We start from the raw sequence: 19,347 nt of genomic DNA, 5'->3' as shown, positions 1-19,347 counted from the left end.
TCTCTGTGAGTCGCTCTGTGTCTCTCTGTGTCTGTGTCACTGTGTCTCGGTCTCTCTGTGTCACTGTGTCTCTCCCCGTGTCTCCCTCCATCCCCCCCGTGTCTCCCTCCCCGTGTATCCCTCCCCGTGTCTCCCCGTGTCTCTCCCCGTGTCTCCCTCCTCGTGTCTCCCTCCCCGTGTCTCCCTCCCCGTGTATCCCTCCCCGTGTCTCCCCGTGTCTCTCCCCGTGTCTCCCTCCTCGTGTCTCCCTCCCCGTGTCTCCCTCCCCGTGTCTCTCCCCGTGTCTCTCCCCGTCTGTCTCCCCGTGTCTCCCTCCCCGTGTCTCTCCCCGTGTCTCCCTCCCCGTGTCTCCCTCTCCGTGTCTCTCCCCGTGTCTCCCTCCATCCCCCCCGTGTCTCCCTCCCCGTGTCTCCCTCCCCGTGTCTCTCCCCGTGTCTCCCTCCCCGTGTCTCCGCGGGAGGAATTTAAATTCCTATCCACCTCCACCATCACCTCCTCCTCCCCCCTCCACCACCACCCCCATCACCCCCCTCCACCACCACCCCCATCACCCCCCTCCACCACCACCCCCTCCACCACCACCCCCCTCCACCACCACCCCCACCCCCTGCTCCCCTCCACCACCACCCCCCACCACCACCACCCCCCTTCACCCCCTCCACCACCACCTCCACCACCCCCCTCCACCCCCTCCACCACCCCCCTCCACCCCCACCCCCTGCCCCCCTGCACGTCGTCTCTCTCGCCATGCCCCTACAGCCCAACTCGTCTCTCTGCTATCTGTCCCACTGCCTGCTGCTGCTGTGTCTCTGTCTCTGTCTCGTGGCGGGAGACAGCCGCAGAGACTCCTCGATAGACATCAACAACAACAACAGGCAGCGGCTACAACAACAACAGCAACAACAACAGCCATCGTCATCATCATCATCACCGCCTTCGCATCGAGCGACGCGATCTGGCCCGGCAGCATTGGGTGAGACTCACAGAGACTCATAGACATACACTCATAGAGACTCATAGACACACACTCATAGACATACACTCATAGACATACACTCATAGACATACACTCATAGACATACACTCATAGACATACACTCATAGAGACTCATAGACATACACTCATAGACATACACTCATAGAGACTCATAGACATACACTCATAGAGACTTATAGACATACACTCATAGACATACACTCATAGAGACTCATAGACATACACTCATAGAGACTTATAGACATACACTCATAGACACACACTCATAGACATACACTCATAGAGACTCATAGACATACACTCATAGAGACTCATAGACATACACTCATAGAGACTCATAGACATACACTCATAGACACACACTCATAGACATACACTCATAGAGACTCATAGACATACACTCATAGAGACTCATAGACATACACTCATAGACACACTCATAGACATACACTCATAGACATACACTCATAGACATACACTCATAGAGACTCATAGACACACACTCACAGAGACTCATAGACATACACTCATAGACACACACTCATAGACACACACTCATAGACATACACTCATAGAGACTCATAGACATACACTCATAGACACACACTCATAGACACACACTCATAGACATACACTCATAGACACTCATAGACACACACTCATAGACATACACTCATAGACACACACTCATAGAGGCGCATAGACATACACTCATAGACACACACTCATAGACACATACTCATAGACATACACTCATAGAGACTCATAGACACACACTCATAGACACACTCATAGACACACTCATAGACACACACTCATAGACACACACTCATAGACACATACTCATAGACATACACTCATAGAGACTCATAGACACACACTCATAGACATACACTCACAGACATACACTCATAGACACTCATAGACATACACTCATAGACACACACTCATAGACACTCATAGACATACACTCATAGACACAAACTCATAGACATACACTCATAGAGACTCACAGAGACTCATAGACATACACTCATAGACATACACTCATAGACACACACTCATAGACACACACTCATAGAGACTCATAGACATACACTCATAGACATACACTCATAGACATACACTCATAGAGACTCATAGACATACACTCATAGACATACACTCATAGACACACACTCATAGACATACACTCATAGACATACACTCATAGAGACTCATAGACATAGAGACTCATAGACACACACTCATAGACACACACTCATATAGACTCATAGACACACACTCATAGACACACACTCATAGAGACTCATAGACACACACTCATAGACACACTCATAGACATACACTCATAGAGACTCACAGAGACTCATAGACATACACTCATAGACATACACTCATAGACACACACTCATAGACACACACTCATAGAGACTCATAGACATACACTCATAGACACACACTCATAGACACACACTCATAGAGACTCATAGACATACACTCATAGACATACACTCATAGACATACACTCATAGACCTACACTCATAGACACACATTCATAGACATACACTCATAGAGACTCACAGAGACTCATAGACACACACTCATAGAGACTCATAGAGACTCATAGACATACACTCATAGACATACACTCATAGAAACACACTCATAGAGACTCACTCATAGAGACTCATAGACATACACTCATAGACACACACTCATAGACACACACTCATAGACATACACTCGTAGACACACTCATAGAGACTCATAGACACACACTCATACACACTCATAGACATACACTCATAGAGACTCATAGACATACAGTCTTAGACATACATTCATAGACATACACTCATAGACACACACTCATAGAGACTCATAGACATACACTCATAGACACACACTCATAGAGACTCATAGACATACACTCATAGACATACACTCATAGACACACACTCATAGACATACACTCATAGACATACACTCATAGAGACTCATAGACATACACTCATAGACACACACTCATAGACACACACTCATAGACATACACTCATAGACACACACTCATAGAGACTCATAGACATACACTCATAGACACTCACTCATAGAGACTCATAGACATACACTCATAGACACACACTTATAGACACACACTCATAGACACACACTCATAGACATACACTCACAGAGACTCATAGACATACACTCATAGACACACACTCATAGACACACACTCATAGACATACACTCATAGACACACACACAGAGACACTCATAGACACACACACAGACACTCATAGACATACACACAGAGTCACGTGTACACACACACACAGAGTCACGTGTACACACACGCACACAGAGTCACGTGTACACACACACAGTGACACGTGTACACACACACAGAGACACTCATAGACACACACACAGACACTCATAGACACACACACAGTCACGTGTACACACACACAGAGTCACGTGTACACACACACACAGAGACACTCATAGACACACACACAGACACTCATAGACATACACACAGAGTCACGTGTACACACACATACAGAGTCACGTGTACACACACACACACAGAGTCACGTGTACACACACACACACAGAGACACGTGTACACACACACACAGACACTCATAGACACAGACACTCATAGACACACACAGAGTCACGTGTACACACACACACAGAGACACTCATAGACACACACACAGAGACACTCAGACACACACACAGACACTCATAGACATACATACAGAGTCACGTGTACACACACACACAGAGACACTCAGACACACACACAGACAGAGTCACGTGTACACACACACACACACAGTCACGTGTAGACACACACACAGAGACACTCATAGACGCACACACAGACACGCATAGACACACACACAGAGTCACGTGTACACACACATAGAGTCACGTGTACACACACACACAGAGTCACGTGTACACACACACACAGACACTCATAGACACACACACAGAGACACTCATAGACACACACACAGACACTCATAGACATACATACAGAGTCACGTGTACACACACACAGAGTCACGTGTACACACACACACAGAGTCACGTGTACACACACACACAGACACTCATAGACACACACACAGACACTCATAGACACACACACAGAGTCACGTGTACACACACACAGAGTCACGTGTACACACACACACAGAGTCACGTGTACACACACATACAGAGTCACGTGTACACACACACACAGAGTCACGTGTACACACACACACACAGAGACACGTGTACACACACACACACAGACACTCATAGACACAGACACTCATAGACACACACACAGAGTCACGTGTACACACACACACAGAGACACTCATAGACACACACACAGAGACACACAGACACACACACAGACACTCATAGACATACATACAGAGTCACGTGTACACACACACACAGAGACACTCAGACACACACACAGACAGAGTCACGTGTACACACACACACACAGTCACGTGTAGACACACACAGAGACACTCATAGACGCACACACAGACACGCATAGACACACACACAGAGTCACGTGTACACACACATAGAGTCACGTGTACACACACACACAGAGTCACGTGTACACACACACACACAGAGACACTCATAGACACACACACAGAGACACTCATAGACACACACACAGACACTCATAGACATACACACACAGACACTCATAGACACACACACAGAGTCACGTGTACACACACACACACAGAGTCACGTGTACACACACACAGAGACACGTGTACACACACACACAGAGACACTCATAGACACACAGACAGACACTCATAGACACACACACAGAGTCACGTGTACACACACACACACACAGACACTCAGACACACACACAGAGACACTCATAGACACACACACAGACACTCATAGACACACACACAGAGTCACGTGTACACACACACAGACACTCATAGACACACACACAGAGACACTCATAGACACACACACAGACACTCATAGACATACATACAGAGTCACGTGTACACACACACACAGAGTCACGTGTAGACATACACACAGAGACACTCATAGACGCACACACAGACACTCATAGACACACACACAGAGTCACGTGTACACACACACAGAGTCACGTGTACACACACACACAGAGTCACGTGTACACACACACAGAGTCACGTGTACACACACACACAGAGTCACGTGTACACACAAAGATGCTTCAGCAGGATTAGGTGGTTCAGCCGGTTTGGCTTGTCTGGGTGGCAAAGCTGGTACAGCTGGTGTGGTACAGCAGGCGTGGTACAGCAGGCGTGGCACAGGTGGTGTGGTACAGCAGGCGTGGCACAGCTGGTGTGGTACAGGTGGTGTGGTACAGCAGGCGTGGCACAGCTCGTGCGATACAGCTGGTGTGGTACAGCAGGCGTGGCACAGCTGGTGTGGTACAGGTGGTGTGGTACAGCTGGTGTGGTACAGCTGGTGTGGTACAGCAGGCGTGGCACAGCTGGTGTGGTACAGGTGGTGTGGTACAGCTGGTGTGGTACAGCTGGTGTGGTACAGCAGGCGTGGCACAGCTGGCGTGGTACAGCAGGCGTGGCACAGCTGGTGTGGTACAGGTGGTGTGGTACAGCAGGCGTGGCACAGCTGGTGTGGTACAGGTGGTGTGGTACAGCTGGTGTGGTACAGGTGGTGTGGTACAGCAGGCGTGGTACAGCTGGTGTGGTACAGGTGGTGTGGTACAGCTGGTGTGGTACAGGTGGTGTGGTACAGCAGGCGTGGCACAGCTGGTGTGGTACAGCAGGCGTGGCACAGCTGGTGTGGTACAGGTGGTGTGGTACAGCTGGTGTGGTACAGGTGGTGTGGTACAGCAGGCGTGGCACAGCTGGTGTGGTACAGGTGGTGTGGTACAGCAGGCGTGGCACAGCTGGTGTGGTACAGGTGGTGTGGTACAGCTGGTGTGGTATAGGTGGTGTGGTACAGCTGGTGTGGTACAGGTGGTGTGGTACAGCAGGCGTGGCACAGCTGGTGTGGTACAGGTGGTGTGGTACAGCTGGTGTGGTACAGGTGGTGTGGTACAGCTGGTGTGGTACAGGTGGTGTGGTACAGCAGGCGCGGTACAGGTGGTGCGGTATAGCAGGTGTGGTTGACCTGGGTGGTACAGCTGACCTGGGTGGTACAGCTGACCTGGGTGGTACAGCCGGTGTGGCTGCCTCTGGGTGGTACAGCTGACCTGGGTGGCACAGCCGGTGTGGTTGGTACAGCAGGTGCGGTACAGCAGGTGTGGTACAGCTGACCTGGGTGGTACAGCTTACCTGGGTGGTACAGCTGACCTGGCTCTTACAGCTGACCTGGGTGGCACAGCTGACCTGGGTGGTACAGCTGACCTGGGTGGTACAGCTGACCTGGCTCTTACAGCTGACCTGGGTGGCACAGCTGACCTGGGTGGTACAGCTGACCTGGGTGGTACAGCCGGTGTGGTTGGCCCTGGCTGGTACAGCTGACCTGGGTGGCACAGCTGACCTGGGTGGTACAGCTGACCTGGGTGATACAGCCGGTGTGGTTGGCCCTGGCTGGTACAGCTGACCTAGGTGGTACAGCCGGTGTGGTTTACCTGGGTGGTACAGCTGACCTGGCTGGTACAGCTGACCTGGGTGGTACAGCTGACCTAGGTGGTACAGCTGATCTGAGTGGTACAGCCGGTGTGGTTTACCTGGGTGGTACAGCTGACCTGGGTGGTACAGCTGACCTGGGTGGTACAGCTGACCTGGGTGGTACAGCTGACCTGGGTGGTACAGCTGACCTGGGTGGAACAGCCGGTGTGGTTTACCTGGGTGGTACAGCTGACCTGGCTGGTACAGCTAACCTGGCACTTACAGCTGACCTGGGTGGTACAGCCGGTGTGGTTGACCTTGGTGGTACAGCTGACCTGGGTGGTACAGCTGACCTGGGTGGTATAGCTGACCTGGCTGGTACAGCCGGTGTGGTTGACTTGGGTGGTACAGCTGACCTGGGTGGTATAGCTGACCTGGCTGGTACAGCTGCCTCTGGGTGGTACAGCTGGCCTGGGTGGTACAGCTGACCTCGCTGGTACAGCTGACCTGGCTGGTACAGCTGACCTGGGTGGTACAGCCGGTGTGGTTTACCTGGGTGGTACTTCTGACCTGGCTGGTACAGCTGACCTAGGTGGTACAGCTGACCTGGCTGGTACAGCCGGTGTGGTTTACCTGGGTGGTACAGCTGCCTCTGGGTGGTACAGCTGAACCTGGGTGGTACAGCTGACCTGGGTGGTACAGCTGCCTCTGGGTGGTACAGCTGACCTGGGTGGTACAGCTGACCTGGGTGGTACAGCTGGCCTGGCTGGTACAGCTGACCTGGGTGGTACAGCTGCCTCTGGGTGGTACAGCTGACCTAGGTGGTACAGCTGACCTGGGTGGTACAGCTGACCTGGCTGGTACAGCTGACCTGGGTGGTACAGCCGGTGTGGTTTACCTGGGTGGTACAGCTGACCTGGGTGGTACAGCTGACCTGGCTGGTACAGCTGACCTGCGTGGTACAGCCGGTGTGGTTGGTATAGCTGACCTGGGTGGTACAGCTGCCTCTGGGTGGTACAGCTGACCTGGCTGGTACAGCTGACCTGGCTGGTACAGCTGACCTGGGTGGTACAGCCGGTGTGGTTTACCTGGGTGGTACAGCTGACCTGGGTGGTACAGCCCAAGGCGGTAACGCGTCGACCTTTCACAGTGAAGCCACCACCTGTCACTGCGTGCGGTGTGGAGTGGAACGTCGCTCTGGGGGAGAGACAAAGGCGGCCGGGCGTGGTGGTGGTGGTTGCGGCCACACCACCACCCACCTCTGTGTGTGTGTGTGCGCTATAGTGCCGGAAGCCTTCATAGGCACTGCTGCTGCTGCTACTACTAACAGCACTTGCCCCTACAGTCTGCTAAGGTCACATGGGAAGGGTACCTTTGTATTTAGCTTTGTATTTGTGTGACTCAAACAGTGACAGGTATAGGGACTCGCCCACTCGCTCACTCACTCGCTCGCTCATTCGCTCACCCACTCACCCGCCCGCTCACTTGCTCACCCACTCATCCGCTCGCTCGCTCGCTCACTAGCTCACCCACTCACTCACCCACTCACCCGCTCATTCGCTCACCCACTCACCCGCCCACTCATTCGCTCACCCACTCACCCGCCCGCTTACTCGCTCACCCGCTCACCCGCTCACCCACTCACCCACTCACTCACCCACTTACCGATCACTTACCCACTCACCCACTCGCCCACCCACTCACCCACTCACTCACTCACCCACCCACTCATCCACTCACCCACTAACTGCTCACTCACCCACTCACTCACCAACTCACACACTCACCCACCCACTCACCCACCCACTCACCCACCCACGCATCCACTCACTCACCAACTCACCCACTCACCCACTCACTCACTCACCAATTCACCCACTCACCCACCCACTCACCCACTCACTCACCAACTCACCCACTCACTCACCCACCCACTCACCCACCCACTCACCCACCCACTCATTCACTCACTCACCAACTCACCCACTCACCCACTCACCCACTCATCCACCAACTCACTCACCTAGTCATCCACCCACCCACTCACCCACTCACTCACCCTGTCAGTCACTCACCCACTCACTCACTCACCCACCCACCCACTCATTCACCAATTCACCCACTCACCCACCCACTCACTCACCGACTCACCCACCAACTCACCCACCCACCCACTCACCCACTCACTCACTCACCCACTCACTCACTCACCCACCCACTCATTCACCAATTAACCCACTCACCCACCCACTCACTCACCGACTCACTCACCAACTCACCCACCCACCCACTCACCCACTCACTCACCCACTCACTCACTCACCCACCCACCCACCCACTCACCCACTCACTCACTCACCCATCCACTCACTCACCCACCCACTCACTCACCGACTCACTCACCAACTCACCCACCCACCCACTCACCCACTCACTCACCCACTCACCCATCCACTCACTCACCCACTCACTCACTCACCCACTCACTCATCCACCCACCTACTCACCCACTCACTCACTCACCCACTCACTCACTCACCCACTCACCCACTCACTCACTCGCTCACCCACTCACTCACCCACTCACCCCACGTGCTGTGTATGACACTTGACACTGCGCTGTCTGTCACGTGATCCGTCAGTGCCACGTGATCCCTCGCCACAGAATCGGGGCATCGCCACCACCATCACAACCACCATCATCATCACCACTACCACCATCACCACCATCACCACCTCCAGCATCACCACCACCATAATCACCACCACCATAATCACCACCATCATCACCACGATCGTCATCATCACCACCACCACCATCACCACCATCACCACCATCATCATCATCACCACCATCACCACCATCATCACTACCATCACCACCACCATCATCACCACCACCATCATCACCACCACCATCATCATCATCACCATCATCATCACCACCATCAACACCAAACACAGAGCTCCCCCAGGTAGCCTATAACAGGCTGTAGGGGCAAGTGCTGTCACTAGCAGCAGCGCTGCCTATGAAGGCTACCGGCCACTGTGGCACACACAGAGGGGGTGGGTGGCTGGCACCACCACGCCCGGCCGCCTTTGTCTCTCCCCGCCCCCCCCCCCCTCGGTGACAACGAGAACCCTTCCCCCAGGTGGTGATGATGGTGGTGCTGATGATGGTGATGATGATGGTGGTGGTGATGATGGTGGTGATGATGATGGTGATGATGATGGTGGTGGTGGTGATGATGGTGATGCTGACACACAGACAGACACACACAGACAGACACACACACAGAGACACATACAGACACACACAGACACACACACAGACACACACACATACACAGACACACACATACACACATGGACACACACACACAGACACACACAGACACATAGACTGACACACACAGACACACACTCACAGACACACACACACAGACACACACATACACAGACACACACAGACACACACTCACAGACACACTCACAGACTGACACACACACAGACACACACACAGACACACACACATACACACACAGACACACACACATACACACACAGACACACACACATACACACACAGACACCCACACAGACACTGACACACATACACACACACAGACACACACACACACAGACACACATAGACACACACTCACAGACACACACAGACAGACACTCACACACTCACAAAGACACATACAACAACAACCGCCATTCGCCACTAAGTGGCGGTGACGTCACCACGACGCTTGTGCCAGGCCATGTGCACCTTGAGGCCACGTGAAGTGTCACATTTAGTTCGTGGTTTAGTGATAATTTATTGAAGGTGGAGGGGTTACCAGCCCCTCGCACCCGTCCAGAGCACACACACACCAATATCCGCCATTCACATCCACAGCGGCCTGTGCCAGGCTAGGTGCAGGAGGAGGTCACGTGACAGACCCAGCAGGTGCCACGGGTTGACTGCTGTGCCAGGCTAGGTGCAGGAGGAGGTCACGGGGCAGACCCTGCAGGTGCCATGGGTTGACTGCAGTGCCAGGCTAGGTGCAGGAGGAGGTCACGTGACAGACCCTGCACGTGCCATGGGTTGACTGCTGCGCCAGGCTAGGTGCAGGAGGAGGTCACGTGACAGACCCAGCACGTGCCATGGGTTGACTGCTGTGCCACGCTAGGTGAGGGTAACAATGGTAACGATGGTAACCATGGTAACGACTGGATGGTAACGACGGTAACGATGTGACGGTGGCGATGGTAACCACGGTAACCACCGTGATGACGGTGACGACGGTAACCACGGTGACGACGGTGACGACGGTAACCACGGTGACGACGGTAACCATGGTAACCACAGTGACGACGTTGACGACGGTAACCACGGTAACCACGGTAACGACGGTGACGACGATAACCACAGTGACGACGGTAACCATGGTGACGATGGTAACCATGGTGACTACCGTAACGACGGTAACCACGGTGACAACGGTAACCACGGTAACCACGGCAACGACGGTAACCACGGTGACGACGGTGACGACGGTAACCATGGTGACGATGGTAACCACGGTGACCATGGCGACGACGGTAACCATGGCGACGACGGTAACCATGGCGACGACGGTAACCACGGTGACGACGGTGACGACGGTAACGACGGTAACCACGGTGACGATGGTAACCACGGTGACCACGGTAACGACGGTAACCACGGTGACCACGGTGACGACGGTAACCATGGCGACGACGTTGTTGCAGAGTCGTGTGGAGTGGGTGGAGAGGGCTCCCAGCCCAGCTACGAGGCGCTGCGAGCGATCCACAAACAGCTGGACGATGACGCCAACGGTGACGTCGACGTGGAGGAGAGCGGCGAGGTGACAACCTCCTCCACCTCATCATCATCATCATCATAGTCATCATAGTCATCATCATCATAGTCATCATCATCATCATAGTCATCATCATAGTCATCATCATAGTCATCATCATAGTCATCATCATAGTCATCATCATCGTAGTCATCATCATAGTCATCATCATAGTCATCATCATAGTCATCATCATAGTCATCATCATAGTCATCATCATAGTCATCATCATAGTCATCATCATCGTAGTCATCATCATAGTCATCATCATAGTCATCATCATAGTCATCATCATAGTCATCATCATCGTCGTCATCACTGCGAGCGATCCACAAACAGCTGGACGATGACGCCAACGGGGACGTCGACGTGGAGGAGAGCGGCGAGGTGACAACCTCCTCCTCCTCCTCCTCATCATCATCATCATAGTCATCATCATCATAGTCATCACCATAGTCATCATCATAGTCATCATCATAGTCATCATCATCGTAGTCATCATCATAGTCATCATCATCATCATAGTCATCATCATAGTCACCATCATCATCATCGTCATCATCATCATCGTCATCATCATCGTCGTCATCACTGCGAGCGTCCACAAACAGCTGGACGATGACGCCAACGGGGACGTCGACGTGGAGGAGAGCGGTGAGGTGACAACCTCCTCCTCCTCATCATCGTCATCATAGTCATCATCATTATAGTCATCATCATCGTCATCATCATAGTCATCATCATCATCATAGTCATCATCATCATCATAGTCATCATCATCATAGTCATCATCATAGTCATCATCATAGTCATCATCATCATCTCCCCGTGTCTCCCCGTGTCTCCCCATATCTCCCCATGTATGTCTCCCCGTGTCTCCCCATATGTGTCCCCGTGTCTCCCCATGTGTGTCTCCCCGTGTCTCCCCACCGTGTCTCCCCACCGTGTCTCCTCCTCCTCGTCCTGTGCGTCTCAGTTTCTGCGAGAGGATCTCAATGACCAGAATGCCGCCGTGAAGCATTCCACATTCCACGCGGGAGACCAGCACATCAGCCTGGACGACCTGTGGAGGTCATGGCGCAGGTCACAGGGTGAGTGATCAATGCCGATCAATTACCCATCAATATTGATTAATGCAGACACCTACACCAGCCTGGACGACCTGTGGAGGTCATGGCGCAGGTCGCAGTGTTAGCGATCGATACTTATCAATAATGAGCAACACCGATCAATACAGACACCCACATTGAGCCTGGATGACCTGTGGAGGTCATGGCGCAGGTCGCAGGGTTAGCGATCAATACATACCAATACCGATCAATACATGAATACCGCAGAGATCCAGGCGGTACCAGTCCAGCTCTTGACGGATCAGTGGCAGCCTTTCTCTTACACACTCGCACCAGAGCCAGTCCACCAGACGTCCTGAATACCGTAGAGATCCAGGCGGTACCAGTCCAGCTCCATTGTTATTGAGCTGGTCTGGCCCATGCCTTCCAATCACTCCAGACCAGGTTCCAGCATCATGACCAACTCGGGCATTGAAGTCACCCAACAAGATGACTCTATCCCGAGGGGCCACTTTAGCCAGCACCTGTGACAGGAGGTCATAGAAGGCATCTAACTCATCGGCCTTGCCTGCATCCCTCCACGGATGTTCGTCTTCGGTGGGGGCGTAAGTAACCACGACCAGCACTCCTCGCCTCCGGTTGATGGGAAGGCGAGCCCAAAGTAGCCCGGGGCTTACAGCTTCCCACACCTCACCCTCCACGCTCCCACGCCCCCTTCAATGTTTTGTTCAGAAGAAGAGCCACACCCAGCTGTTTGGCGGTCTCCTGCCCCGAGTAAAGGACTGTCCACCCCTCATGGTGGCAGGAGCCAGAGCCGGTCCACCGGACCTCCTGAATGCCACATAGATCCAGGCGGTACCGGTCCAGCTCCCGACGGATGAGTGGCAGCCTCTCCTCCGCAGTGAGCGTTCGAACATTCCACGTGGCCACCCTCAGTGGCTTCTCGCCGTTTCTGGAGGAGCCCCGAGGGTAGAGATTCAATCTCCTGGCTCCGCCAATTGGGGTTTGGCCAGGAGATGTCACGGACGCCTGTCCCCCCGGGGGGCCTCCGGCACAAGCTTAGCCGGATAGTTTCAGGCCGCGGTTCTCGTGGTAATTAAATTGAAGGTGGGGGGGGTTGCCAGTCCCTCGTCGCCCGTTCCAGAGCCCCCATCTGGCCGCCGCGGTGGCTACAAACGCCACGAGGGGCAATTGCGGTGGTTGTGGTGGTTGTGGTGGTTGTGGTGATGGTGGTTGTGGTGATGGTGGTGGTGGTCGTGATGGTGGTGGTTGTGATGGTGGTTGTGTTAGCGGTTGTGATGGTGGTGCAGTGTACAACTGGACGAGGTGGCGATGGTGGCAATGGTGGTGGTCGTGATGGTGATGGTAGTAGTAATTGTGTTGGTGATGGTGTTGGTTGCGGTGATGATGGTTGTTGTGGTGGTGGTTGTGGTGGTTGTGGTGGTACAGTGTACAACTGGACAGTACACGAGGTGGTTGTTGATGGCGGTTGTGTTGGTGATGGTGGTTGTGTTGGTGATGGTGATTGTGTTGGTGATGGTGGTTGTGTTGGTGATGGTGGTTGTGTTGGTGATGGTGATTGTGTTGGTGATGGTGGTTGTGTTGGTGATGGTGGTTGTGTTGGTGATGGCGGTTGTGTTGGTGATGGTGATTGTGTTGGTGATGGTGGTTGTGTTGGTGATGGTGGTTGTGTTGGTGATGGCGGTTGTGTTGGTGATGGTGATTGTGTTGGTGATGGTGGTTGTGTTGGTGATGGTGGTTGTGTTGGTGATGGTGGTTGTGTTGGTGATGGCGGTTGTGTTGGTGATGGTGATTGTGTTGGTGATGGCGGTTGTGTTGGTGATGGCGGTTGTGTTGGTGATGGTGGTTGTGTTGGTGATGGTGATTGTGTTGGTGATGGTGATTGTGTTGGTGATGGTGGTTGTGTTGGTGATGGCGGTTGTGTTGGTGATGGCGGTTGTGTTGGTGATGGTGGTTGTGTTGGTGATGGCGGTTGTGTTGGTGATGGTGGTTGTGTTGGTGATGGTGGTTGTGTTGGTGATGGTGGTTGTGTTGGTGATGGTGTTGGTTGCGGTGACGATGGTTGTTGTTGTTGTTGTGGTGGTTGTGGTGGTTGTGTTGGTGATGGTGGTTGTGTTGGTGATGGTGTTGGTTGCGGTGACGATGGTTGTTGTTGTTGTTGTGGTGGTGGTGGTGGTGGTACAGTGTACAACTGGACAGTGCACGAGGTGGTGCGCTGGCTGGTGGACTGCGTGGAGCTGCCCCAGTACGCACAGAGCTTCCACGCTCACCACGTCAACGGCACAATGATGCCTCGGTGAGGGACGCTTACCACACACACCACACTCACTAAAACCACGCTCACCACACTCACCACGCCCAGAGCTTCCACGCTCACCACGTCAACGGCACAATGATGCCTCGGTGAGGGACGCTCACCACGCTCACCACGCTCACCACGCTCACCACACACACCACACTCACTAAAACCACGCTCACCACACTCACCACGCCCAGAGCTTCCACGCTCACCACGTCAACGGCACAATGATGCCTCGGTGAGGGACGCTTACCACACACACCACACTCACTAAAACCACGCTCACCACACTCACCACGCCCAGAGCTTCCACGCTCACCACGTCAACGGCACAATGATGCCTCGGTGAGGGACGCTCACCACGCTCACCACGCTCACCACGCTCACCACACACACCACACTCACTAAAACCACGCTCACCACACTCACCACGCCCAGAGCTTCCACGCTCACCACGTCAACGGCACAATGATGCCTCGGTGAGGGACGCTTACCACACACACCACACTCACTAAAACCACGCTCACCACACTCACCACGCCCAGAGCTTCCACGCTCACCACGTCAACGGCACAATGATGCCTCGGTGAGGGACGCTTACCACACACACCACACTCACTAAAACCACGCTCACCACACTCACCACGCCCAGAGCTTCCACGCTCACCACGTCAACGGCACAATGATGCCTCGGTGAGGGACGCTTACCACACACACCACACTCACTAAAACCACGCTCACCACACTCACCACGCCCAGAGCTTCCACGCTCACCACGTCAACGGCACAATGATGCCTCGGTGAGGGACGCTTACCACACACACCACACTCACTAAAACCACGCTCACCACACTCACCACGCCCAGAGCTTCCACGCTCACCACGTCAACGGCACAATGATGCCTCGGTGAGGGACGCTCACCACGCTCACCACACTCACTAAAACCACGCTCACCACGCTCACCACGCTCACCACACTCACTAAAACCATGCTCACCACACTCACCACGCCCAGAGCTTCCACGCTCACCACGTCAACGGCACAATGATGCCTCGGTGAGGGACGCTCACCACGCTCACCACGCTCACCACGCTCACCACGCTCACCACGCTCACCACGCTCACTAAAACCACGCTCACCACACTCACCACGCCCAGAGCTTCCACGCTCACCACGTCAATGGCACAATGATGCCTCGGTGAGGGACGCTCACCACGCTCACCACGCTCACCACGCTCACCACGCTCACCACACTCACCACGCTCACCACGCTCACCACACTCACCACGCCCAGAGCTTCCACGCTCACCACGTCAATGGCACAATGATGCCTCGGTGAGGGACGCTCACCACACACACCACGCTCACCACGCTCACCACGCTCACCACGCTCACCACACTCACTAAAACCATGCTCACCACACTCACCACGCCCAGAGCTTCCACGCTCACCACGTCAACGGCACAATGATGCCTCGGTGAGGGACGCTCACCACGCTCACCACACTCACTAAAACCACGCTCACCACACTCACCACGCCCAGAGCTTCCACGCTCACCACGTCAATGGCACAATGATGCCTCGGTGAGGGACGCTCACCACGCTCACCACGCTCACCACGCTCACCACGCTCACCACACTCACCACGCTCACCACGCTCACCACACTCACCACGCCCAGAGCTTCCACGCTCACCACGTCAATGGCACAATGATGCCTTGGTGAGGGACGCTCACCACACACACCACGCTCACCACGCTCACCACGCTCACCACGCTCACCACACTCACTAAAACCACGCTCACCACACTCACCACGCCCAGAGCTTCCACGCTCACCACGTCAACGGCACAATGATGCCTCGGTGAGGGACGCTCACCACGCTCACCACACTCACTAAAACCACGCTCACCACACTCACCACGCCCAGAGCTTCCACGCTCACCACGTCAATGGCACAATGATGCCTCGGTGAGGGACGCTCACCACGCTCACCACGCTCACCACGCTCACCACGCTCACCACACTCACCACGCTCACCACGCTCACCACACTCACCACGCCCAGAGCTTCCACGCTCACCACGTCAACGGCACAATGATGCCTCGGTGAGGGACGCTCACCACGCTCACCACGCTCACCACGCTCACCACGCTCACCACGCTCACCACGCTCACCACGCTCACCACGCTCACCACACTCACCACGCCCAGAGCTTCCACGCTCACCACGTCAATGGCACAATGATGCCTCGGTGAGGGACGCTCACCACGCTCACCACACTCACTAAAACCACGCTCACCACACTCACCACGCCCAGAGCTTCCACGCTCACCACGTCAACGGCACAATGATGCCTCGGTGAGGGACGCTTACCACACACACCACACTCACTAAAACCACGCTCACCACACTCACCACGCCCAGAGCTTCCACGCTCACCACGTCAACGGCACAATGATGCCTCGGTGAGGGACGCTCACCACGCTCACCACACTCACTAAAACCACGCTCACCACACTCACCACGCCCAGAGCTTCCACGCTCACCACGTCAACGGCACAATGATGCCTCGGTGAGGGACGCTCACCACGCTCACCACGCTCACCACGCTCACCACGCTCACCACGCTCACCACACTCACCACGCTCACCACGCTCACCACACTCACCACGCCCAGAGCTTCCACGCTCACCACGTCAACGGCACAATGATGCCTCGGTGAGGGACGCTCACCACGCTCACCACGCTCACCATGCTCACCACGCTCACCACACTCACCACGCTCACCACGCTCACCACACTCACCATGCTCACCACGCTCACCACACTCACTAAAACCATGCTCACCACACTCACCACGCCCAGAGCTTCCACGCTCACCACGTCAATGGCACAATGATGCCTCGGTGAGGGACGCTCACCACGCTCACCACGCTCACCATGCTCACCACGCTCACCACACTCACTAAAACCATGCTCACCACACTCACCACGCCCAGAGCTTCCACGCTCACCACGTCAATGGCACAATGATGCCTCGGTGAGGGACGCTCACCACGCTCACCACGCTCACCACGCTCACCACGCTCACCACGCTCACCACGCTCACCACACTCACTAAAACCATGCTCACCACACTCACCACGCCCAGAGCTTCCACGCTCACCACGTCAATGGCACAATGATGCCTCGGTGAGGGACGCTTACCACACACACCACACTCACTAAAACCACGCTCACCACACTCACCACGCCCAGAGCTTCCACGCTCACCACGTCAATGGCACAATGATGCCTCGGTGAGGGACGCTTACCACACACACCACACTCACTAAAACCACGCTCACCACACTCACCACGCTCACCACACTCACCACGCTCACCACGCTCACCACACTCACTCAAACCACGCTCACCACACTCACCACACTCACCACACTCACCACGCTCAGCACACTCACCACGCTCACTCATCACCACTCTCACCACACTCACTCAAACCACGCTCACCACGCTCACTCATCACCACACTCACTCAAACCACGCTCACCATGCTCACCACGCTCACTCATCACCACGCTCACCAAACTCACCACGCTCACCACACTCACCACGCTCACTCATCACCACACTCACCACGCTCACTCAAACCACGCTCACCACACTCACTCAAACCACGCTCACCACGCTCACTCATCACCACACTCACTCATCACCACGCTCACCACACTCACCACACTCACTCAAACCACACTCACCACACTCACCACACTCACCACACTCACTCAAACCACGCTCACCTCGCTCACTCAAACCACGCTCACCACGCCCACCACGCTCACCAAGCTCACCACACTCACCACACTCACCACACTCACCACGATCACCACGCTCACCACGCCCACCACGCTCACCACACTCACCACGCTCACCACGCCCAGAGCTTCCACGCTCACCACGTCAACGGCACGATGATGCCTCGGTGAGGGACGCTCACTATACTCACCACGCTCACCACGCTCACCACACTCACCACGCTCACCACGCTCACCACGCTCACCACGCTCACCACGCTCACCACGCTCACCACACTCACTAAAACCACGCTCACCACACTCACCACGCTCACCACACTCACCACGCTCACCACACTCACTACACTCACCACGCCCACCACACACACCACACTCACCACGCTCACCACGCTCACCACACTCACCACGCTCACCACAGTCACCACGCCGACCACACTCACTAAAACCACGCTCACCACACTCACCACGCTCACCACGCTCACCACGCTCACCACGCTCACCACACCCACCACGCTCACCACGCTCACCACGCTCACCACACTCACTAAAACCACGCTCACCACACTCACCACGCTCACCACACTCACCACGCTCACCACACTCACCACACTCACCACGCCCACC

The 19,347-nt window shown here is 54.6% G+C and overlaps 1 protein-coding gene across 1 annotated transcript in view; it reads left to right on the top strand.

Annotated features, from left to right (window-relative positions):
* The first annotated feature begins 702 nt into the window (after window positions 1–702).
* LOC116958364 (stromal interaction molecule 1-like) overlaps window positions 703–19,347 on the top strand; it is a 51,035-nt gene continuing 32,390 nt past the window's right edge. The window contains exons 1-4 of the mRNA XM_076056552.1: window positions 703–973; window positions 11,404–11,519; window positions 12,490–12,604; window positions 14,789–14,900. Coding sequence (XP_075912667.1) covers window positions 748–973; window positions 11,404–11,519; window positions 12,490–12,604; window positions 14,789–14,900 — 569 coding nt within the window. The 5' untranslated portion in view covers window positions 703–747. The remainder of the gene's footprint in view (window positions 974–11,403; window positions 11,520–12,489; window positions 12,605–14,788; window positions 14,901–19,347) is intronic.

The sequence above is a fragment of the Petromyzon marinus genome, chromosome 76 (assembly GCF_048934315.1).
Source record: "Petromyzon marinus isolate PM22_M1 ecotype Great Lakes invasive population chromosome 76, UKy_Petmar_22M1.pri1.0, whole genome shotgun sequence".
NCBI classification, from domain to species: Eukaryota; Metazoa; Chordata; class Hyperoartia; order Petromyzontiformes; family Petromyzontidae; genus Petromyzon; species Petromyzon marinus.
The sequence above is the reverse complement of the archived record's forward strand: the minus strand, read 5'-3'. Positions and strand labels throughout refer to the sequence as shown.